This window comes from Macaca thibetana, chromosome 9, assembly GCF_024542745.1.
Source record: "Macaca thibetana thibetana isolate TM-01 chromosome 9, ASM2454274v1, whole genome shotgun sequence".
Lineage (NCBI taxonomy): Eukaryota > Metazoa > Chordata > Mammalia > Primates > Cercopithecidae > Macaca > Macaca thibetana.
The window spans coordinates 30,348,311-30,372,926 of NC_065586.1; the positions used below are offsets into that span (position 1 = coordinate 30,348,311).

Sequence of the window (24,616 nt, forward strand, 5' to 3'; positions counted from 1 at the left end):
CTCAGCGTACCTGGTAACCAGCAGATAATGTGGCCATGAGTAGTAAATGAAAATCTATTTCCAAATATCTTGGAAACTATAAAGGGGAATATGAGTGTTGGTTTTTCTAAAATATACTTTTGTTAAATAAAGATAACTCAGGCATAGAAGTATTCATTTCCTCTTGAATTTCTGAAGGCATTATTTATGGAAAATTATCTGGGAAAATGCATTTTCTTTTTTTTTTTGAGACGGAGTCTCGCTCTGTCACCCAGGCTGGAGTGCAGTGGCGCGCGCGATCTCGGCTCACTGCAAGCTCCGCCTCCCGGGTTCACGCCATTCTCCCGCCTCAGCCTCCGAGTAGCTGGGACTACAGGCGCCCGCCACAACGCCCAGCTAGTTTTTTGTATTTTTAGTAGAGACGGGGTTTCATCATGTTAGCCAGGATGGTCTCGATCTCCTGACCTCGTGATCCACCCGCCTCGGCCTCCCAAAGTGCTGGGATTACAGGCTTGAGCCACCACGCCCGGCCTGGAAAATGCATTTTCACCATAAATTATTATTTAGAGAAATAAATCAAACATGGGGGAAGAGTAGGATTGCATGCTTAGAAACTTTATAAGTTTTGCAAAAAGATAGATGAGTCTAATGGTAGGGCCCCGAATGCTCTTTCATCTCGAATTTTGAAGCACTTATTTTTGGAGTCAGTTTTCCAATTAGAGGTATCCAATCTTTTGACTTCCCTGGGCCACAATGGAATAAGAATTGTCTTAGGCCACCCATAAAATACATGAACACTAACAATACCTGATGTGCTTAAAAAAAAAAAAAAATCACAAACAAATCTCATAATGTTTTAAGAAAGTCTACTAATTTGTGTTGGGCCATATTTAAAGCCATCCTTGGCCAGGTTTGAAAAGCTTGATGGAAGTAGAAGTTGGAATAACATGGAGAACTCTCTGGATGTTGGGGATAAGAGCTGCAATTTTATCTATTTTGTCCTATTAGACTTTCCAGCAGGACTTGGGGTAAAAGCTGCAATTTAAAAATAAATTGTTGCAGCCATAAAAAAGGATGCGTTCATGTCCTTTGCAGGGACATGGATGAAGCTGGAAACCATCATGCTCAGCAAACTAACGCAATAACAGAAAACCAAACACCTCTTGTTCTCACTCATAAGTGGCAGTTGAACAATGAGAACACATGGACACTGGGAGCAGAGCATCACACACCGGGGCCTTGGGGGAAAGGGGAGGGAGAGCATTAGAACAAATACCTAATGCATGCAGGGCTTAAAAAAATTGTTGTAGAGACAGAGTCTTGCTATTGTTGTCCAGGCTTGTCTTAAACTCCTGGCCTCAAGCAATCCTCCCACCTTGGCCTCCCAAATTGTTGGGATTAAAAGCGTGAACCACTGTGCCTCACTGGGAGTCCTATTTATTTATTTTTTCTGGAAAAAAGAGGACGGTTTTCTTTAATGGCAAGATGTCATGGAAAACTTGGAAAATGCAGAATACAAAATACAGAAAATACAACTAAAAACCTTTATGAGAATTTTAATCATCAAACCATGAATCTCATTGCCCTGTCTCTCCACATCTCTTGAGTGAGTGTAGGTAGACAAATGGTGTCTAGACTTGTGCGTATGCATGCATAGATGGTCCTTCTGGGGTACTCTTAAGGTGGTCCGCCTCTCAGGTCCTCCTAGCTCTTAACCTCACCCTTCTGCATGCGTCCTGTTTCTGAGGATGGCCTTGAAGATGAGGGAGTGTTGTTTTTGAATGAGTCTTGTTTCGAATGGCCACAGGAACCAGCACTCCCTACAATGAAGAAGGGAAGTTTGTCCTCCAGGGCTAGAGCATTTTGGAGGCAATTTTAAAAGTCTTAACATGATGCCATTATGACATTATTGAAACTGAGTCAGGGCGGGGTGTGGTGGCTCACACCTGTAATCCCAGGTCTTTGGGAGGCCAAGGTAGGCAGATCACATTGAGCTCAGGAGTTGGAGACCAGGCTGGGTAACATGGCGAAACCCTGTCTACACTAAAAAAGTACTAAAAATTAGCTGGATGTGGTGGCATATGCATGCAATCCCAGCTACTCGGGAGGCTGAGGCACAAGAATCACTTGAACCTGGGAGGTGGAGGTTGCAGTGGTCTGAGATCGCAGCACTGCACTCCAGCCTGGGGAACAGAGCACAAGACTCTGAAAAAAAGAAAGGGAGGAAAGAAGGAAGGAAGGAAGGAACGAAGGAAGGAAGGGAGGGAGGGAGGGAGGGAGGGAGGGAGGAAGGAAGGAAGGAAGGAAGGAAGGAAGGAAGGAAGGAAGGAAGGAAGGAAGGAAGGAAGGAAGGAAGGAACGAGGAATGAAGGAAGGGAGGGAAGGAAGGGAGGGAGAAAAAGAAGAGAAAGAAGAGAGAGAGAAAGAAGAAAAGGGAATCGAGTCAGAGTGAAAACATTTAAATGAAAATATTTATTTTCTTAAAAATATAGCTTAGTTTGACCTCTCCAAGTTTGAGAAGGAATATTGGGAGGAAACGGAACAAGATAACAAAGGCATTTGGACATTCACTGCAAATCCTAGGGCGTTGCTGCAAAGCATCCTGGGTTCAGTTCCAGTTTAGGAAACCTCACAGCCTTTTTTCCAGTCGGACAGGTCTCTCCCCTCACAGTGTTTCTTCCACCCTTGCCTGAGGACAACAGGGAAGCAAGAGCAGCAGAAAGAAGCATGACAATCCAAATCGTCTTAGGTTCAAAGCCTACAAAAATTAACCAAAATCGCCAGCAGAACCCTGGGTTGGGTTTCATTTGCTTCTGAGATTCAAAGACGCATTTTGCCTTGTTCAGACTTTTCTCTCCTGGTTTTCTCCTAGCCATTGTTAGCTTCAGCAACAAGCAATCGACTTTTGTAAGGAGGGATCATTTCATTACATACCCACATCTCTGAAAATTCGGGTTCTCTGAGTGGGTGGCCGGCTGGCAAAGTTCACCAGAACACAGCAGCAGGTAATGCAAGGACCCAGGCTCAATCCTGGGGATGCTTTCTGCTGAGTTACCATGACTTACTTTCCTCTCGCTGCTGCTCATTTTCTTTCCATGCAAAATGTTGCTGTAACCCTCAAAATCTTATCCAAATCTAGAGCAAATTCATGTTTTTTTTATTTTCCTCTCTCAAATTGACTCAATTGACCCTTTCCAAGTCACTTTAGAAAAATACCTTTTTCCATTGTTTGGAATACATTCGTAAGAAAAACAATTGCAAATTGTCTTAACCCAATCCCATTGAGAGGTGACAATGTGCTAGCAGCCCTTGTTCCTCCTCGACCTCGGCATCCGCTCTGGCTATGCTTGAGGAGCCCTAAAGCCCGCTGCTGCAGTGTGGGAGCCCCTCTCTGGGCTGGCTGAGGCCAGAGCTGGCTCCCTCTGCTTGCAGGGAGATGTGGAAGAAGAGGCGCGGGCGGGAACCCAGGCTGCACCTGGCGCCTGCGGGCCAGCGTGATTTCCCAGTGGGCATGGGGTTGGCAGGCCCCGCACTCGGCCGGTGGGCCCTGCACTCGGAGCGGCTGGCCAGCACTGCTGCACCGGGCAATGAGAGGCTTAGCACCCCAGCCAGCAGCTGCTGAAGGGGTGCTGTGTCCCCCAGCACTGCCTGCCCACCCGCACCATGCTCAAATTCTTGCAGGTCCTCAGCTGCCTCCCTGTGGGGCAGGGCTCAGGACCTGCAGCCCACCATGCCTGGCACCCCACCCCCCCGCCCCCGACAGGCACCGAGCCTCTCGGACAGGCACCGCCCCCTGTTCCTCAACACTCCCCATCTACCGCCCAAGGGCTGAGGAGTGCAGGCACCCTTTAGGAGGCTGGTGGGCAGCTCCACTCCTGGCCCTGCATGGGATCTACCAGGCAAAGCCAGCTGGGTTCCTGAATCAGGTGGGGATTTGGAGAACTTTTATGTCTAGCTGGAGGATTGTAAATGCACCAATCAGCACTCTGTATCTAGCTAATCTGGTGGAGACTTGGAGACCTTTTATGTCTGGCTGAAGGTTTGTAAATGCACCAATCAGCACTATGTGTCTAGCTGAAGGTTTGTAAACGCACCAATCACCACCTTGTGTCTAACTCAAGGTTTGTAAATGCACCAATCAGCACTCTGTGTCTAGCTTAAGGTTTGTAAACGCACCAATCAGTGCTCTGTGTCTAGCTAATTCTATGGGGACTTCGAGAACTTTTGTGTCTAGCTGAAGGATTGTAAATGCACCAATCAGCACTCTGTGTCTAGTTCAAGGTTTGTTTTTTTTTTTTTTTTTTTTTTTTTTTTGAAAGGCACAGTGGCCGGATCTCAGCTCACTGCAAGCCCTGCCTCCCGAGTAGCACTAACGCCCGGCTAATTTTTTTTGTACCCAATCAGCCCTCTGTAAAATGCTGGGATTACAGGCTTGAGCCACCGCGCCCGGCCTAGTTCAAGGTTTGTAAACACACCAATCAGCACCCTGTCAAAACGGACCAATCAGCCCTCTGTAAAATGGACCGATCAGCACTCTGTAAAATGGATCAATCAGCTCTCTGTAAAATGAACCAATCGGCCCTCTGTAAAATAGGCCAATCAGCAGGATGTGGGTGGGTGGGGTGAGATAAGGGAATAAAAGCAGGCTGCCAGAGCCAGCAGCAGCAACCCTCTGGGGTGCCCTTCTAGTTGTAGCAGCCTTGTTCCTTGGCTCTTTGCAGTAAATGTTGCTGCTGGTCACTCTTTGGGTGGTTATGAGCTGTAACACTCACCGCGAAGGTCTGGAGCTTCACTCCTGAGGCCGGGGAGACCACGAACCCACCGGGAGAAACAAACAACTCTGAACGGGAAGAACGAACAACTCTGGATGCGCTGCCTTAAGAGCTGTGACACTCATCGCAAAGGTCTGCAGCTTCACTCCTGAAGCCAGCGAGACCACAAACCCACCAGAAGGAAGAAACTCCGAACACATCCGAACATCAGAAGAAACAAACTTCGGACACACCATCTTTTAAGAACTGTAACACTCAACGCGAGGATCCGAAGCTTCATTCTTGAAGTCAGTGAGAACGAGAACCCACCAATTCCGGACACACCATCTCTCCTCTCCGCTTTTATGTACTACTATGTTCACTGCACACCCGCACACCGATGGAGGAGAATAGAAACAAGATCTCGTTCCATTGGTTGCACCACTCTGCAGAGGTGACTTTGTCAGTTCTACCACAGCTGTGATGAGTACACACACTAGGTTTTGCCCATGATGGCCAAAGTCTCCCAAGGAAAGACCCTTACCAATAGTTCATTCCTCGTGTCTCTTTAACAATTTTCCTGGCACAGATAATCGCGTCTGTGAGGTCATCAGTGATCAAGGCTGTAAGAGAGAGAAGACATCAGGGTTTGGTGAGACTTTGTTGTTGGAGAGGGACCCCAACTGAAGTTTACTTCACTTTTCTCAGTCTTTTTGGAATGGGAAGGTTGGAAGAACTATGATTTTCCCTGCAAAGCCACAGTCTCATTATTGTTAAGCTGCTTCATAATGAAAAGAACTGTGTTTTTGTTTTAAGACCATCTTCATCTTGCACTACCTGACGTTTCAGAGGAAGAGCCCAATCCTGCAGAGTTTTTGGAAATGTGTTTAGAGAAGTTGCCATGTGAAAATGTTCTTTATGTCCTAAAGAAATAGGTGCAAGCCAGGCGTGGTGGCTCAGACCTGCAATCCCAGCATTTTGGAAGGCTGAGGTAGGAGGATCCCTTGAGGCCAAGAGTTTGAGTCCAGTCTGGGCAACATAGCAAGAACCCATCTCTACAAAACATAAAAAAAAAAAAATTAGCCTAGTGTGATGGGACACACCTGTGGTCCCAGCTACTCGGGAGTCTGAGGTGGGAGAATCACTTGAACTCAGGAGGTCAAAACTGAAATGAGCTGTGTTCACATCACTGCACTCCAGCCTGGGGAACAGAGTGAGGCTCTGTCTTAAGAAAAAAAAAAAAAAGACACATAAGACAGGATAGTACAGTGTTTTTTTGTATTTGAGTTAGTTTGACATGTAAGGTGTCTTTACAGGTAAACGTTAAACTTTTGTCTATTGTCATTTTTCAGTTTGTGTCTTAAAAAATTTTTATCCAGAGTGTTTTTCGTGTGCAGAAAGTTTTAAGTTTTAAATCAAATACGTGAGTTTTTGTCTTTATTACTTTCCCTTTTCTGTTTTCTTTTTGAGACAGAATCTCATTCTGTCACCCGAGTCGGAGTGCAGTGGTATAACCCAAGCTGTTATGCTCACTGCAGCCTCAACCTCCTGGCCTCAAGCAATCCTTCCACCTCAGCCTTCAAAGTAGCTGGGAATACAGGTGTGCACCACCGTGCCTGACCATTTTTTATTTTTATTTTTGTAGAGACAAGGTTTCACCATGATGCCCAGGCTAGTCTCAAACCCTTGGGCTCAAGCAGTCCTCTGGCTTTGGCCTCCCAAAGTGCTGGGATTACAGGCATGAGCCACCACACCCCGTCATCTATTATTTTTTATATTGCTTCAGACATAACAAATCTTTGAATTGAAATGTATTAGTTGATATCCACACTCTTTCCTGCTTGCTTAGAAGCGGCCTCAAGATCCTCAACACAAACATGACAGAAAAAGGCAAATAAGTAAAACATAGTTCAACATTACTTCTTCTGCAAGTTGAGTCCTCCAGGAGCTGATGCTGAGATGGGTTTGAGATGCCAGAAATTTTCAGCAATCCACACCTATGAAAGGAATGGGATGGGGGGGAAGCAGGATGGGCAGACAGATGTCCATATGTGATGCAGACCCAGCAATTCCTCGGGCAGCCCAGCCATGAGCTCCCGAGTGAGCACTGCCCATCTGCCAGGTTCGCATGCCTGTGCCTCTGCTCACTTGAAATTTGCTGAGAGTAAATCTTAAGTGTTTTCTCTCTCTCTCTCTCTCTCTCTCTCTCGCTATCATACACACACACATGCACGCACAGTAACTGTGGGAGGTGATGTTAAACTCGACTGTAGTGATCATTTCACAATTTATGAATATATCAAATTATGTTATTTACTTTAAATTTCAAGTGAGCCCACTAGGTGTGGGCCACCCCGGAAGGGAACAACCTGCACCTGAGGCTGATCCTGAAGCAGGTGGCAGGTACTGTCTGCTCATCACACAACTGCAGCAGGGGCGGCATGTCTTCCCTTAGCAGGGGATCTGGGAGGCCCATCTCCATGACCACCACAACCACCAACCAAGGACAAAAATACTCAAACCAGTTGATCTCATTTCTGCTTGTCAATTACACAAAGTATTTTTTTTTTTTTAAAGAGAATTGGGTAATGCTTGATGTTGTGACAAGGGCACAGAGAGGCAAGTTCTCTGGATACTTGCTGGTGGGAGTATAATGGATTCAGCGTCTCAGGAAACCGACATAGCAGCATGCGTTCAGAGCCTTAAAGAGGTTTTTATCCTTTTACCTAATAATTTCTCTCTCCAGATCTATCCTAAAGAAATAGTCTTGAGGCTAGACAAATATTTCTTTACAAAGTGGTTTATTATAGCTTTATTTATAAGAGTTATAATGAAAAAATCTAATTGCTTCATAATCAGTGATATTCAAATTAATCATAATACCTTCATTTAATAAAATAAAGGGCCACTTGAATTGTTTTCCCAGGATATTTAATAATATGGAGAAATGCTCCCAATGCAATGTTAAGTTCCCAATATCATAAAAATATCCATCAAGAGCTGTACTGTCCAATATGGCAGGCATTAGCAACGTGTGATAATTTAAATTAAAATTATAGTTATTGACAGATGAATGGATAAAAATATGTCTGTATAGAGAGTGGAGTAGTATTCAGTCTTGGAAAAGAAGGAAATGCTGACATTTGCAATAACATGGATGAACGGAAGGACATCATGCTAAGTGAAGGAAGTGAGACATAGAAAGACAAATACCTGTAATCCCAGCACTTTGGGAGGCCGAGACAGGTGGATCACAAGGTCAGGAGATCGAGACCATCCTGGCTAACACAGTGAAACCCCGTCTCTACTAAAAAATACAAAAAACTAGCCGGGTGAGGTGGCGGGTGCCTGTAGTCCCAGCTACTCGGGAGGCTGAGGCAGGAGAATGGTGTGAACCCGGGAGGCGGAGCTTGCAGTGAGCTGAGATTCGGCCACTGCCCTCCAGCCTGGGCAACAGAGCGAGACTCTGTCTCAAAAAAAAAAAAAAAAAAAGAAAGACAAATACCACATGATTTCATGCATATGCAAAATCTACAAAAGTTGAACTCATAAAAGCAGACAGTAGAACAGTGGCTGGTGAGGAAAATGGGGAGATACTGATGGAAGGGTCCAAACTTTCAGTTATAAGGTGAGGAAGGTCTGTGCATCTAATGTATGCTATGGTTATCATAGTTAATTATACTGTACTGCTCACTTGAAATTTGCTGAGAGTAAATCTTAAGTGTTCTCTCTCTCTCTCTCTCTCTCTCATACACACACACACACAGTAACTATGTGAGGTGATGTTAAACTCGACTGTAGTGATCATTTCACAATTTATAAATATATCAAATTATGTTATTTACTTTAAATGTATACAATTTTGATTTGTCAGTTATACCTCAGTAAATCTGAAAAAAATGTTAAAAAAAAGAATTGTAATTAACATTAAACACAATTAAAACTGTAGTTCCTTATTTGTTCTAGCTACGTTTCAGATACTTTATAACCATTCATGGCTAGTGGTTCTCATGTTTCACAGCACAGATGGAAGACATTTTCATCATCATGGAAAGTTCTGTTAGACAGCACTCATTTAGAAAAAAAAGATAGTCGGCCGGGCGCGGTGGCTCAAGCCTGTAATCCCAGCACTTTGGGAGGCCGAGACGGGCGGATCACAAGGTCAGGAGATCGAGACCATCCTGGCTAACACGGCGAAACCCCGTCTCTACTAAAAACACAAAAAATTAGCCGGGCGAGGTGGCGGCGCCTGTGGTCCCAGCTACTCGGGAGGCTGAGGCAGGAGAATGGCGGGAACCCGGGAGGCAGAGCTTGCAGTGAGCTGAGATCTGGCCACTGCACTCCAGCCTGGGCGACAGAGCGAGACTCCGTCTCAAAAAAAAAAAAAAAAAAAAAAAAAAAAAAAAGATAGTCATTAGTTCACCAGTAGTTTAAGAAAGATTGACTCTTAACTGTGAGTTCACCAATACTTTTAAATCTTTACTGTGTATCTTCTAAAAGTTTTTACAATAGAAATGTACTACTTTTATTACCAGAAAAATAACCAAAAATAATGTTAGCATAAAATGTTGCTTTCAATAGAGCATTGTAATTCCAAATTATTCTATTAACTCAGTTGAAGGTGAAATTTTTCCTTGAGCCTGCTATTTCCTTGAGTTGCTAATTTTTGGCTTTCTCTGTTAGGCTTCACTAGAAGATAAATGTAGTGATAGATTTCTTTTAAGCAAATTTATTCTAAATGTGGCTTAATTTTTATTTAAAACAAAATTCTATTAACCAGGAGGAAAACTAACAAAATACATCATCTATAAAAGCAATTGAAACAACATATGCAAATTCACTAGCATTTGGTTTATAGTTCTACAGTGAAAACTAAAGCCATATCAGCTTATAAAAGCCTTTTGCCAGCCGGGCGCCGTGGCTCACGCCTGTAATCCCAGCACTTTGGGAGGACGAGGAGGGCGGATCATGAGGTCAGGAGATGGAGACCATCCTGGCTCACACAGTGAAACCCCATCTCTACTAAAAACATGAAAAATTAGCTGGGCGTGGTGGTACGTGCCTGTAGTCCCAGCTACTAGGGAGGCTGAGGCAGGAGAATCACTTGAACCCAGGAGGCCTAGGTTGCAGTGAGCCGAGATCGAGTCACTGCACTCCAGCCTGGGCAACAGAGTGAGACTCCATCTCAAAAAAACAAACAAACAACAAAAAAAGTCTTTTGCCTATCTTCTTGAGATATAAATATTTAGAATAATAATAGCTATTACCACTAGCGAATACTTTATTGAAATCCTACTCTATGTCAGGCACATGTCAAATCTCTTCACGCAAAATCTCCATCAGTCCTCAGAACAACCATTTCTGTGGGTACCATTTGATCCCTATAAACTGGGGTCGCACACCCAGTTAATGAGCCTGTATTCCCATAGAGGGCTTAAATTCTGTTTTCCTCTGATTCCTTCTTCCAACAGAGGCCACTTAAGTAAGATTCCTGCTCATAAAACACTATATAGTAATGAAGTTGATGATAAAAGTATACTTTTATTTTTTCTAGTAATTATTTACCTATGAGGTTATCCAAACTTAAGCATTTGGTACCTTGATATACGTTCAAATTATTTAGAGATGCTTTATCTCGGGTGCGTAAGCGCTTGATAAGTGCTGAGACACTGGTTTGTGTTTGGAAGTGGTCTAGCATATTTCCTGGGAGACGTGGGTTTGGGGCTGTCTCTAGGGGTTGGAGGGACGCAGTGAGGAGGAAGCAGATCACATTCTATTATTCTAGGATTGGAGGTCATCCTAGGCATGTGCAGAAAGAGCACATTTGTACTGGGGGCAGGGCAGTTGGCTTGGCTGGCAATGCCCTGTAAGGATTCCTGAAAGGGTCAGGCCATGCAGGACCAGGAAGCGCACACCGCGTACAGTTGCTTGTCCCCCCCTACGTTGTTAGAGCGTTTTGTTGCACAATTGGGATGTTTTGAAAGTACTCGTTGGACATGACTGAATTTGTTTAGGAAAGTACGTTGACCGGGTGCGGTGGCTCACACCTGTAATCCCAGCACTTTGGGAGGCTGAGGCAGGCAGATCACTTGAGTCAGGAGTTTAAGAACAGCCTGGCCAACATGGCAAAACCCTGTCTCTACTAAAAATACAAAAATTAGCTGGCTGTGGTGGCACACGCCTGTAATTCCAGCTACTCGGGAGGCTGAGGCAGAAGAATTGCTTGAACCTGGGAGACGGAGGTTGCAGTGAGCTGAGATTGTGCCACCGCACTCCAGCCTGGGTGACAGAACGAGACTGTGTCAAAAAAAAAAAAAAAAAAAAAAAAAATGAAAAACTGAAAACGTATTAGAGAAGGTGGGTGGTGGGAAATCAAGAACGCTACATAGCTCTGAGCTACTTTTACAAGAAATAGCCGCAGAGGGGCAGACATGAGTTAAGATGGCACTTTTCAAATGAAGATTCCTGCCAAGAATTGTTTTGCTCAATTTACTTTAAATAGACAATTCTGTCCAGTCAAACATGAGTAAGGAAAGGGTTACATTGAACAGCAAAGAATCGTTTATTCTTCCACATCCAACAGAAAACAGCAACAATCTACACAAAAAGAGCTTCAGTCCTATTTTCAGTTTTGTTAGTTCTAGGTATCTCTGTCTCTCCTCAGCATCCTCCTGCCTCCCAAGTGAGATCCAGCAGCCACCACGCCCTCGATGTTCATCTCTTTCCCCCGTGAGGTGACGGAGGCCAGTTCAGATACCAGGGCGATGAGAAATAAGATTAATATAAGTGCACTAGACTAGATAGAGAGTCAGTAATCATTTTTTTCCTGAAATGCTCTTATTTTAACGAAATCTGTGCTGTCAGGGGAAAATACTGTCATCACATCAGGCATTTTGTATACTGTGTGTATGTATATGTGTAGGTATATGAATGTGTGTTCTTATGTATGCTTTAAATATACAAATATATCATCGACTTTCTCTCCAAATAGTTTAGGGAAAGTAGGCAGGAATTTTAGGAATACAATGTGGAGTGAGAGTGAGGAGATTGTCTAGCTTCAGAAAATGGGCACGGGCTGGGTGCAGTGGCTCACGCTTGTAATCCCAGCACTTTGGGAGGTCGCGGTGGGAGGATCGCTTGAGCCCAGGAGTTCAAGACCAGCCTGGGCAATATGGCGAAACCCCCGTCTCTATTAAAAAAAAAAAAAAAAGAAAATGAGCATGAAGTGTATCTATACTCTACGTGCATATAACATCACATACCTTGTATACACATCCTGATGCTCTTTTTTTTCAGGTTCCCATGACAAAATGTTGCTAATTCTATAATATGTGGGACACAATGACATTGTTCTAATAAAAGCCTCTCTGGCCTGAGGCTAAGGGAAGCCTGCCACAGAGGAGTGGTTAGTACATAGAACAAATATCTTGTTTTCTATTTTAAAGCTATCCCTGAAAATCCCATGCTCTTTATGATAAGAAAACAGATATGAGTGTCATTTTACCTCTGACCATGAACCTTCTGACACTTTAATTTCTTAGAATCTAAGATTGTCTTGCAGCTAGACCCTTGCCCCAGACTTCCTTAATTGGAATGAAACTGAACAATATTAAATTAGTAATCTGCATTTAAAGTCAAACATGACCATGATGGAGTCAGAGATTTCTCTTCCCACTGTAAACAACTAGAAAACTAGACAAATAAAAGAAAAATTGTTTTCAGACATTGGACAACTGGCAATGCAGGATCATGGTCTTTGAGAGAGAGAAAAACACAGTGAACCCTGTGATTGCCATGACTTTCTGCCCAGAGGAGCTCTGCAGACCAGGGAGGTAGAACCAGGCAGGGGATGGCCATCTCAGAGGAGGAGACAGACCTCAGACACCAAGGCAGCTCAGATTTTGTGAAGAATACCTGGGAGGCAGGAGCTACCCAGAAGAAGAGCAGCAGAAATCTGCAAAGGGATTCCACCCAGTCGTTGACTGAAGGCCAAACTGAGTATGCATAGGCAAAATTCCACAGGGCGAGACCGACAACTACTGCCAGGAGCAGGGCAGTTACGAACCTCATGCAGGGCTGGAAGACATTTGATTTTTGATGAGCCCGAGGTAATGGACCTTGCTGAATCCTCAGCACATTCAAAAGAGAAACTAGGCCGGCCAAGTGGCTCACACCTGTAATCCCAACACTTTGGGAACCTGAGGCAGGCAGATCACCTGAGGTTGGGAGTTTTGAGACCAGCCTGACCAACATGGAGAAACCCCATCTCTACTAAAAATAAAAAATAAGCCAGGCGTGGGGGCGCACACCTGTAATCCCAGCTACTCGGGAGGCTGAGGCAGGAAAATCACTTGAACCTGGGAGGCAGAGGTTGCAGTGAGCCGAGATCACACCATTGCACTCCAGCCTGGGCAACAAGACCAAAACTGCATCAAAAAACAAAAAAAAGAAAAAAGGAAAAAGAAAAAAAAACCCAAAAAACCAAAAGAGATACTGGATGCATAGTCATGCGTTGGTAGTGGGACTAAACTAGCCCTACCATAAAGACTAATCCAGAACTTCACTAACCAAGTTTAAGAGCAAGTCTTAAAAGGGTTAAACTGATCAGAATAAACTTAACTGGTTGGCAAAAGAAATTCAACCCTCCTTAAAGGAAGACAACATAATCTAGACACTCAACAATGTCGCATATGAGGCGCCATAATTAGGCAAGGAAGCAACCACACCCGCGGGATATGGCAACTGTGGTGATCGTCCAGTCAACACCATGAGTCTCAGCATTCACACTGCATGTAGGCCAGCTCATTCAAACAAAGCTGTCTCCAGAAGGGAATTTCCCCTGTAGGGAACATGCACATTTTGACTTTACCTGTCCTCAGACTAACCCCTTGCTCATTATAATAATAAAAAACACATCCCTGGGTGGAGATTTAAGGTGCTAATGAGACATGAGATGTATGAACAAGCATGTACAGCTACTACACAAATGTACCAAGAGGACCGCCCAGAATATGCGTACTAGCAACACCTCTTCCTACCCACTTAAGAATAACCATGGAAGATTCTCATAAAGGGAGCATCCCTTGCTCCTGTCTTTGCTGTCCCATCTTCACGAGCCGCCAGACCTGAAATCTCCCTCTCTCAGAGTGTACTGTCCATTCTGCGCCTAACTTTCAAAAGAGTCTTTCTCTTTCTCAATAAATTACTTTATGCTACATCTCCTTTGCTGTGTGTCTCTTGTTTAAATTCTTTTTTTTTTTTTTTTTTTTTTTTTGAGACGGAGTCTCGCTCTGTCACCCAGGCTGGAGTGCAGTGGCCGGATTTCAGCTCACTGCAAGCTCCGCCTCCCGGGTTCACGCCATTCTCCTGCCTCAGCCTCCGGAGTAGATGGGACTACAGGCGCCCGCCACCTCGCCCGGCTAGTTTTTTGTATTTTTTAGTAGAGACGGGGTTTCACCGGGTTAGCCAGGATGGTCTCGATCTCCTGACCTTGTGATCCGCCCGTCTCGGCCTCCCAAAGTGCTGGGATTACAGGCTTGAGCCACCGCGCCCGGCCTTAAATTCTTTTAAACTAAGAAGACAAGACTTGAAGACTCACAACAGCCATCAACACATACACTGTGTGCGTATTCAATAAAAAGTGATTCCTTGTGCAGAGGCAGGGAAATGTGACACATACCAGGAGAAAGATCAGTCAAGGGCAAGACCCAGAAATGACAGTTGATTGCATTAGCAGATAAGAAATTTAAAGCACTGCTTTTAAATATGATTATTTATATCAAGGGCTTAAAGAGAAACATGAATAAAATGAAATAAAAGATACAAAAAATTATGATGCCAAATAAAAAACATGGTATCTGAAAAGGAACATCCAATCAATAAGTTTAATAGATTAGCATTAAAAAAAAAAAGTAACAGCAGACTTGAAGACGTAACAATGGAGGCTATTGAAAATAAAACACAGAGAGGGAAAAAGGCTAAAAAACAAGGAACCTCAATGATGAATGGGACAGCATCAGTGATCAAACATACATGCCGTTAGAATTCTTGAAAGAGAAAATAAAAGCATTAGAAGAAAGAATGGCTGAAATATTTTCACATTTAATGAAAATTATAAACTCAGGGATACAAAATGTTAACGAATACCAAGTAAGATAAATACAAATATCACACATCATTGAATTGCTGAAAATGAGTGACAAAGAGAAAATCTTAAAAACAACTAGAGAAAAACAAGAAGTATTACATACCAGGGACAAACAGAAGGAAATCACTGGTTTCCCATCATACACAAGGCAAGCCAGAAGGCAACAGAGTATCTTTAAAAACTTGAAGCCAAGTGTGGTGGCTCAACTGTAATCCCAGCTCTTTGGGAGGCTGAGGGGAGAGGATTGCCTGAGCCCAGGAGTTTGAGACCAGCCTGGGCAACATGACGAGACCCCATCTCTACAATTTTTTTTTTTGTTAATCAGCCAGGCACGGTGGCACGTGCCTGTGGTCCCAGCTGCTCAGGCGGCTGAGGCATGAGAATTGCTTGAGCTCAGGAAGTCAAGGCTGCAGTGAGCTGTGATCATGCCACTACACTCACATGTTGTTTTGGGACAGAGCACGACCCTGTCCCAAAACAACAACAACAACTTGAAGTGGAAAAGAACTGTCAGCCCAGAATTTTATATGTAAAGAAAATATTCCTCAATATCAAAATAAACAGAGATATTTTCAGACAGAGAGAATGCTTGCTAATGGAACTCTACTCTAAAACAAAACAAAACAAAGTTAAAGAAAGTTCTTTAGGCTGAAGGAAAATGATATCAATTAACTGTCTGATCAAATAAATCCACCAAAGGAATGAAGAGTATTGGAAATAGTAAGTATGTAATAAATACTATAAAACTTTTTTTCTCATTTAGAAATTTATTTAAAAGACAATTATTTAAAGAAAAAATTATAAAAATGCATTGTGAGGTATACAAATATAGAAGAAAAATGTGTGACAACACAGCACAAAGATGGAATAGGAAAAATTGAAGTATACTGTTAAGAAACTCATATGTTACATGTGAAGTGGTGTGTTATTTGAAGGTAGGATGTAATAAGATAATGATGCCTATTGGAAACCCTAAAGCAACTACTAAAAACTAAAACAAAATTGAAGTATAGCTAACAAACCAATGGAGGAAATAAAAGAGAATACTAAAAAATATTCAATACATTCAAAAGAAGGCAGAAAAAATGGAACCAAGAATAGATGGCACAAACAGAAAACAAAATAGCAAGATGTAATTTAAAGCTACCCATATTAGCCGGGCACAGTGACTCGTGCCTGTAATCCCAGCACTTTGGGAGGCCAAGGTGGGCAGATCGCAAGATCAGGAGATCGAGACCTTCCTGGTTAATGCGGTGAAACCCCATCTCTACTAAAAAAAATACAAAAAATTAGCCGGGCGTGGTGGCATGTCCCTGTAGTCTCAGCTACTCAGGAGGCTGAGGCAGGAGAATCACTTGAACCCAGGAGGCAGAGGTTGCAGTGAGCTGAGATTTCGCCACTGTACTCCAGCTTGGGCAACAGAGCAAGACTCCATCTCAAAAAAAAAAAAAAGAAAAGAAAAAAGAAAAGAAAAAAAAAAGAAAGAAAGAAAAAGAAAAAACTCGCCAGATCAGTAATCACATTAAATGCAAATGGCCTAATCTTGGCATAACCCACAGGCCAACCTCCCATTTCTGTAAATAAAGCCTTATTGGAACACAGCCAGGCCCATTCATTTACATACTTTCTATGGCTGCTTTCACACTATGTCATGGTTGGGTAGTAGCAATCTAATCCATACGGCCTGAAAAGCCTAAAATATCTACCATTTGGCCCTTTAGGCAAACAGTTGCTGACCTATGGTTTAATCACTCCTACTGAAAAACAGTAATTAACAGAATGGATATAAAAGCAACACATAACTATACGTTACCTATAAGAAATTCAACTTAAATATAAAGACACAGATGGATTAAAAGTAGAGGATGGAAAGAAACATACTATGCAAATATTTCCTCAAAGAAAGCGAGAGTGGGCTATACTGCTGTCAGACAAAGTAGATTTCTGGATGAGAAATAGCCCCAGAGTTAAGCAGAAACATTGACTCCAGTGATAAAAGAGTCAATTCAACACAAGGACATAACAATCCTCAAATAATATCTGCCTAAGAACAAAGCTTCAAAAATAGACAAGACTGAAAGGTGAAATAGGCAAAACTAAAATGATAGTTGCAAATTTCAATATTTATTTCTCACTGTATAATAGAACAAATAAGAAAATCAGAAAGGATGTAACCATCATTTATAGAACATCCACACCAAATATAAAATACACATCTTTTCCAAATGCACAATCACCGTAAGACACATTTGCTGTGCTGTAAAACAAGGTTAAAGAAATAGTAAAAGTTTCAAATAATATAGACCTGGAATCTCCAACCCCTGAATCACAGACCTATGTGGGTCTGTGGCCTCACAGCGGGAAGTGAGCGGCAGGCAAGTGAGTGAATCTTCATCTGTATTTACAGACACTCCCCATCTCCCACATTATTGCCTGGGTTCCACCTCCTGTCAGATCAACAGCTAAGCATTAGATTCTTATATGAGTGCAAACCCTACTGTGAGCTTCACTTGCGAGGGATCTAGGTTGCGTGCTCCTTATGAGAATCTAATGCCTGATGATCTGTCGCTGTCTCCCATCACCCCCAGATGCGACTATCTAGTTGCAGCAAAATAAGCTCAGGGCTCCCACTGATTCTACATTATGGTGAGTTGCATTATTATTCCTTATATATTGCAATGTAATAATAATGGAAATAAAGTGGACAATGAGTGTAATACGTTTGAATCATCCTGAAACCATCCTCCTTCCCCTGGTCCATGGTCCATGGAAAATTTGTCTTCCACAAACTGTTCCCTGGTGCCAAAAAGGTTGGGGGCCGCTGTTATAGACCATATTCTCTGATCTTAATGAGATGTAACTAGAAATCTACAATTAGCTCATCCTGGGATCATCCTTCACTCTCAGGCTGGGCATTCCTCTTGCCTTTCTCCCTTATCGAGTCCCTTGTTTCCTGAACTGTGTTTCCTCTTCATTGTTTTAGTTTATCCTTTTGGTGGAGCACATTTTCCTATAGCTTTGTGAGAGAGGGTGCATAGGAGCTGAGCTGAATATCTCATCTTTGCCCTGACGGATCCACTCTCTACCTTTCTCCACCATGCTCTGTGCACTCGGAGGCCGACACACAGTTGGCGTCAATGGATTCCCATGTCCTCTGACTTCTGGAGGAGTTTAAATAAGAGTAGGCATCAGCAGGGAAGGAACAGAGAAAGGACACTGAGGTTGGGATATACATATAGTATCTTCCAGCTTTTTTTCTATCAGGTCACTCAGCAGAAGTCACGTCCCTTGAGGGAAGATCTCAGATCCTGCTTGAGGGAAGATCTCAGATCCTAGAAGGCAGACCTCTCCCTGCAGACCTTTTGTACCTCAGTGCTGGTCACAGCTCTCTTTCCATTCCTCTTTGAGCAAGGGGTTCCTGTCTTCCAGTCAGGATTCTTTACGATATAGGAGGTAAAAAATTTAACAACTTGGTTCTCAGAAAATGTACTCTGGGTGGCTAGAACTACAGGCATATGCCTGGCTATTTTTAATTTTTTTGTGGAGACAGAGTCTGGCTGTAGGGTCTTGCCGTGGGGTCTCACCCAGGCTGGTCTTGAACTCCTGGCCTAAGGTTACCCTCTGACTTCACTCTTGTACCTTACATGGCAAAAGGGGCTTTGCATGAGTTGTTAGAAGCAGAGAATATTGCCCAGCTGTGGTCACTGAGGGATCCAATGACAGAAGAAGGAGGAGAGATTCAAAGTGTGAGAGCGACTCGACCCCTCATTGCTGGCTGTGAAGATGGAGTAAGGGGCCATGAGTCAAGTGTGAGTGGTCCCTAGAAGCCTGGAATGGCCCTTGGGTGACAACCTGCAAGCAACAGGGATCTCAGTTCGACACCCACAAGGAACTGAACTCTGCCAAATCCCAAATGAGCAAGGACATGGATCTTCCTGCAGAACCTCCAGAAAGGAAAACAGACCTGCCAGCACCTTGACTTCAGCTCTGTGAATCCCTTGGCACTCTTCCAGCCTAGAGAACTAAGGAAATTTTGTGGTGTTTAAGCCACTAAATTTGGGGTCATTTGTTAGGGCAGCAATAGAAACCTAACTTCCTTTCTGAGTGAATTCAATGCTGTTTTAATGACTCGGTATGCTGGGCAAGATTCTCTCCTTCTAGGGTTCATGAGATTAGACTGGCTTCACTTACATTGCCCAGGATAATCTCTCTTGCTCAAGCTCAGATCCTTGTTCACATCCGCAAAGTCCCTTTTGCCATATAAGGTACAAGAGTGAAGTCGACACCTTAGGCCAGGAGTTCAAGACCAGCCTGGGTGAGACCCCATAGCGAGACCCCACAGACTGACTCTGTCTGTACCAAAAAAATAGTAAAAATAGTTGGGCATATGCCTGTTATTCTAGCCACCCAGAGGAGGGAACGTTGCTTGAGTCCTAGAGGTCAAGACTGCAATGAGCTATGAATGTACCACCTGGGCAAGAGAGTGAGACCCTGTCTCAAAAAAAAAAAAAAAAAAAAAAAAAGAGAGAGAGAGAGAAGAAAAGAAAAGAGAAAGAAATATAAAGAGTATTCTTCTCATTCTGTTCAGAGAGGTACATACTGCATCGTTGGAGTGAATTGTTTATGGAAAGCAGCTGTCAGGCAGCTTCTTTTTTCTTACTGAAGACATCAAATATCTCTATACATGAAAGGGCAGTAAGGTCATCTGTCCATCCCCCTGCTTTAGGGGAGGGCTTCATGAAACTGTCCTACAAGGAATAAGTCATCTTTGGACAAGTCAGCTGCAGGATCCTGAGTGTCACCTTGGAAACTGTTGCATAATTTACCAATCTGGAATGGACCTATTTTGCAAGTCTGAACTCCAAATTTTAGTTAAAGCAAAACGTGGTTGGTGATCCCACTGTCGGCTTTCTCACCTGGTCCCCAGGATGGCATCGCTGAAAGTCAGAGCCTCACCTGAGCAAGCGACGTGGCAGTGGTTGTTCTCCTGCAGCTTTCCATGTCTGCACCACGTGAAGCTGTTAATCTGGAAGATGCCGTAGTCGATGCTGCCGTCATCCAGGACCCTCTGGGCGGTGGTGTTGTAGCCGCTCTCGTAATATGCCATGCAGATCCCTGGAGGGGCAAAGCCAGAAATGTCACCAAAGGAAGTGCATTGTTTGCTCTAAGCCTGGTCTGAGGGTGAGTTTCCTTATCCCTGTTACCTGACTGCTTCCTCCCAATACTCCTTGGGGCTGAGTGGGGCAGGTATGCACCCAGGGGGCACACCGGGGGCACATTGGGGGCTGGGATGGCACACCTGAAGCTGCACACCCAGTCAGCGGCTGAGCCTAATCTAGAACAAAAGTCAGGTCCCCCCACTCCCCACAATGCCAGCAGAGGTGGCGTTATTTTCCCCTTCCCTGGCTGGTGTCGTAAGGGCAGGACTCCAGGAATAAGGAAATGAGGGCCGGGGAGGAAGGAGAGGAGACCCAGAGAGCCACAGTTAGGCTGGCAGCCCCCCCCTGGGTGCGGTGAGGGCAGAGCATGGTTAGCTGGGAAGACACAGCGGGGAGTGTGGCCAGGACTTTAACATCTCAGGGGGAGGTCAAGGACAGAAAGAGAGGAGGAAAGAAAGAATCTCACAGTTTCCAAGGCTGAAGCCCCAGTAGTTGTCCAGGCCAGCCCTCGAGAATATTTTTGCCAGTTTGCAGCGCGTGTAGATTTTGGACTCAGCGCCTGTGACCAGGCAGCCAATGAGGGTCAGAATACCCGCAGCCTTCATCCTCAGAGCCTGCTGGAGACAGAACCTGCCAACGAGCAGGAGACCCAGTCAGACGATCTTCATTCGGGATCTTTGAAATCCAGCCGTGGTAACTGTGCACAGCCCTGCCTAGATGCTGCCTGTCACTTTGGTCATTCAGAGCCACCATCAGGCAAAACCGGCCACTCTACAGTCCAGGGAAGGAATGTGACTGAAGGCTGTTTCCTTAGTGCTTTTCCATACAGTAACTTTCAAGTCAATGCTGTGTTCTCAGGGTTAAGCAAACAAAAAAAATAACCTTCCAGGTAAAAACCACGGGGGGCATTTTCAGGATTTCTATTTGAATTCTATGAATAAAGAATCGAATACAAGGGTGAAACATTCCCTAGACTGCTGACCCTTGAACAACATAGGTTTGAACTGCGTGGGTCCATTTATACCTGAATTTTCTTCTGCCTCTGCCACCCCTGAGACAGCAAGACCAACCCCTCCTCCTCCTCCTCCGCCTCAGCCTGCTCAGTGTGAAGACAACCAGGATGAAGGCCTGTATGATGATCCACTTCCACTTAACAAATAGTGAATATAATATAATAGTAAATATTTACTGTTAACAAATAGTTAATATTTACAAATAGTAAATATATCTTCTCTTCCTTACGATTTTCTTCATAACATTTTCTTTTCTCTAGCTTACTTTGTTGTAAGAACCCAGTATAGACATAGAACATACAAAATATGTGTGGATTGGCTGTTCATGTTATCAATAAAGCTTCCCGTCAGCAGTACGTTATTAGTTGTTAAGCTTCTGGGGAGTCAAAAGTTAAGTGCAAGATTTTCAACTGAGCAGGGGTTGGCACCCCTGGCCCCTGCATTTGTTCAAGGATCAACTGGATGTGTAGAAACAGACATCCCATTTCAGCCAGAGATGAAAGACACGTGGGCCTGTAGGGACAACTTTAAGATTCATTGTTTGGGGGTTTACTGAAGGGTGAAGATTAAGCACCTAATCTTTCATTTTATTTTCTTGATGCAATTCAAAATGTGGGAGCGTTGCTTCCAAAGTATCAGTGTTTTATCTTAGATGGCAAATGCATTGCTTTGCTAGGCTTCACCACCAGTGCTCTGGGGGGCCTCCTAAAAGTCTGGTGCCTGACTGGGGAGCAAGAGGGATGGAGGACGATGGCTCATGAAAGGAGGAAAGCACCTGGGGGAGCAGAGGGGCAATAAAGAGGCCCCCAGGGAAGCATTTGAAATGGGAGTAGGATCAAGAGTGCCATCTCCTGCTGCCTACTGATTTTCCACAATATCCTCCTCTCTTAAAAGAATGTCTTCCCCAAATACAGCAGCCTTGCTGGGATGGGGTGAAGTGAAATTTCTGACACCTGCTCGGGATCCTGAACTTGATGTTCATACATATGTTCATCCCGTGTCATTTTCTGCACTTGCCTAGAAACTTCTCCAGTCATTAGTTTCTCTCCCTGGGGCTGGATTGAAAGGCTAGGCCCAAAACAGGGATGAGTAGTCAACAGCAAGGCCACCGCACCAAGTAACAAGCGGGGCTTTAAGGCGACTAAGCAATAAGGTAAGAACTGTGTTTCATGAGGAGCACACACATTACAAACGTGAATAGCAAGGGTCAGCAAATTAGGTCTGCTTTTGTATGTAAAGTTTTATTGAAACATAGCTACACCTATTTGGTAATATATTGTTGGTGGCTGATTTCCTGCTGCAGTGGCAGAGTTGAGTAGCTGTGTTAGAGGTTGTACGGACCACAAAGCCTAACATATTATTATCTGGTCCTTTTCAGAGAAAGCATGCCAGGCTGTGGTGTACAGCATGGTGTTAAGCTGTGAGGGACAGACAAACAAGGTTTAAGATGCAGAGCTTAGGCCAGGCACGGTAATCCCAGCACTTTGTGAGGGTGAAGAGGGCAAATTGCTTGAAGCCAGGAATTTGAGACCAGCCTGGGCAACAAAGGTAGACCTCTGTCACTACAAAATACACAAAAATTAGCCAGGCATGGTGGTGTTTGACTGTGGTGCCAGCTATTTGGGAGGCTGAGGTGGGAGGATCTTTTTTTTTTTTTTTTTTTTTTTTTTTGAGACGGAGTCTCGCTCTGTCACCCAGGCTGGAGTGCAGTGGCTGGATCTCAGCTCACTGCAAGCTCTGCCTCCCGGGTTCACGCCATTCTCCTGCCTCAGCCTCCCGAGTAGCTGGGACTACAGGCGCCTGCCACCTCGCCCGGCTAAGTTTTTTTGTATTTTTAGTAGAGAAGGGGTTTCACTGTGTTACCCAGGATGGTCTCGATCTCCTGACCTCGTGATCTGCCCGTCTCGGCCTCCCAAAGTGCTGGGATTACAGGCTTGAGCCACCGCACCCGGCCGGTGGGAGGATCTTTTAAGGCTCAGAGGTTGAGGCTGTTGTGAGTTGTGATTATGCCTCTTCACTCCAGCCTGGGCAACACAGTGAGACTCTGTCTCAAAAAAAAATAAAAGATGCAGAACGTACAAATAAAGTGGGTTTCCATCCCCTGCCTTGGAATTTTACTGATCTCAAACAAGTCAAAACAAAACCCACAGCAATGATAACCCCAAGCATCATGTCCTGCATCCTTCAAGAACCTGCCATTGCTGGTTCTCAGGGACAGGTGGCTTCATAAGAGTAATTCAGGTCTTACTGAAAAGGCAGATTCCCGGTGCCTGCCCCAGAGGCCGATTTCTCAGGTGAGTCTGCGGAAGAAACACTGTTCCACTTACTCAGTCGGTGACTGGCAGCTCAGGTGAGCATCCTGTATCCCCTGAAGCCATGTCTGATTCTAACAAGGCACAAGTTTCCTTCGAGAACCTTTCTTTAGAGTGTTAGAGAAAGAAAAATTCTTAGTCCTTTGTTTCTCACCACCTAGAGATGCGAGAATTCTACTTCTTGGGACTAAAAGCTATATCATCCTGCATGCTTGTGTTCTGAGGCAGGTGATAACTGTCTTCTGGGCCTTAATATCTCTCATTTTTTCTCTTTTCCTCTCAACAACCCTCCGCACTACACAACTTGGCCAGGGCCTCCTGTACAAGTGAGAGCTGTTCTCTAAGGCAACAGTCTGCAAACTTTATCACAAATTCCATTAATAAAGTTAAGCATGTATCCTCTTTAGATGTATATTAAATTATAAATCACACTTCTGTATCTCTGTACTAATATGCTACATAAATTATCAACATACACAAAACTAAAATCTGAAAATGAATGAGAGAGGTGAAATTAACGTTAAAAATTTATTAACAGCACATTTCTTTGCTATAGTTATATTGTTCATTAATAAAATATTTTCAAAAGAGGGCCACAAAAGAAATTAAAAATTTTTAATGTATAATCAACAGGATTTCATTATTTTTTTAAAAATTGGCTTGACACTCCGTCTCAAAAAAATAAAATAAAATAAAAAATTGGCTTGACATTTTGTGAATCAATAACTAAAGACCTGGTTTCAAGGCCCATTTATTTCTGTGTTCAGATTTAATGACACATTTGAAATGAATTCTCATTGGAATATGTAGATCTAAGTATAAGTTTATTGTTAGTTGCACTAATGAATCATTATATTTTATTAAATTCTATCTACAAATAATGCAAAGGTTTTATTGAAATCTAGTTTTAAGCTTATATAGTATTACACTGTGTAGATATAACATATTTAGCCAATTCCATATTGATTCACACTTAACAGTATTTTTTTCTTCTATGATAAACATACTACAATTAGTAATCTTGTACATTTGTCATTTGTACATTTGCAAGAATATCTGTTGGATACATTCCTGAACATTGAATTGCTGGGTTAAGGACTGTAATTTTGTAATTTTGCTAGATGTTGCCAAATTGCCTTCCACATGGGCTTGTATAAGGAAGATGGCTAGCATACTGTGTTACCAAAGGTTAAGATATTTGCCAATATTAGAGATGAAACATAATTTTGTCAGCATAGTTTCAATTTTAGTTTCC

The 24,616-nt window shown here is 43.6% G+C and overlaps 1 protein-coding gene across 2 annotated transcripts; it reads right to left on the reverse strand.

The window, feature by feature from the left end:
* Nucleotides 1-1,594: 1,594 nt before the first annotated feature.
* LOC126963360 (lysozyme-like protein 1) lies at nucleotides 1,595-23,468 on the reverse strand. Of its 2 annotated transcripts, none has more exons than XM_050805640.1 (5): nucleotides 23,377-23,468; nucleotides 20,503-20,666; nucleotides 19,834-19,992; nucleotides 5,275-5,353; nucleotides 1,595-1,799 (listed from the first exon to the last, which is right to left on the reverse strand). In XM_050805640.1, exons 2-5 carry the CDS (start codon nucleotides 20,639-20,641, stop codon nucleotides 1,697-1,699), a joined length of 480 nt encoding a protein of 159 aa, XP_050661597.1. In that variant the 5' UTR covers nucleotides 20,642-20,666; nucleotides 23,377-23,468; the 3' UTR covers nucleotides 1,595-1,696. The 2 variants fall into 2 exon arrangements, with proteins under 2 accessions (XP_050661597.1, XP_050661599.1); XM_050805642.1 differs by lacking the exon at nucleotides 1,595-1,799 and adding an exon at nucleotides 2,437-2,668.
* Between the last annotated feature and the right edge of the window lie 1,148 nt (nucleotides 23,469-24,616).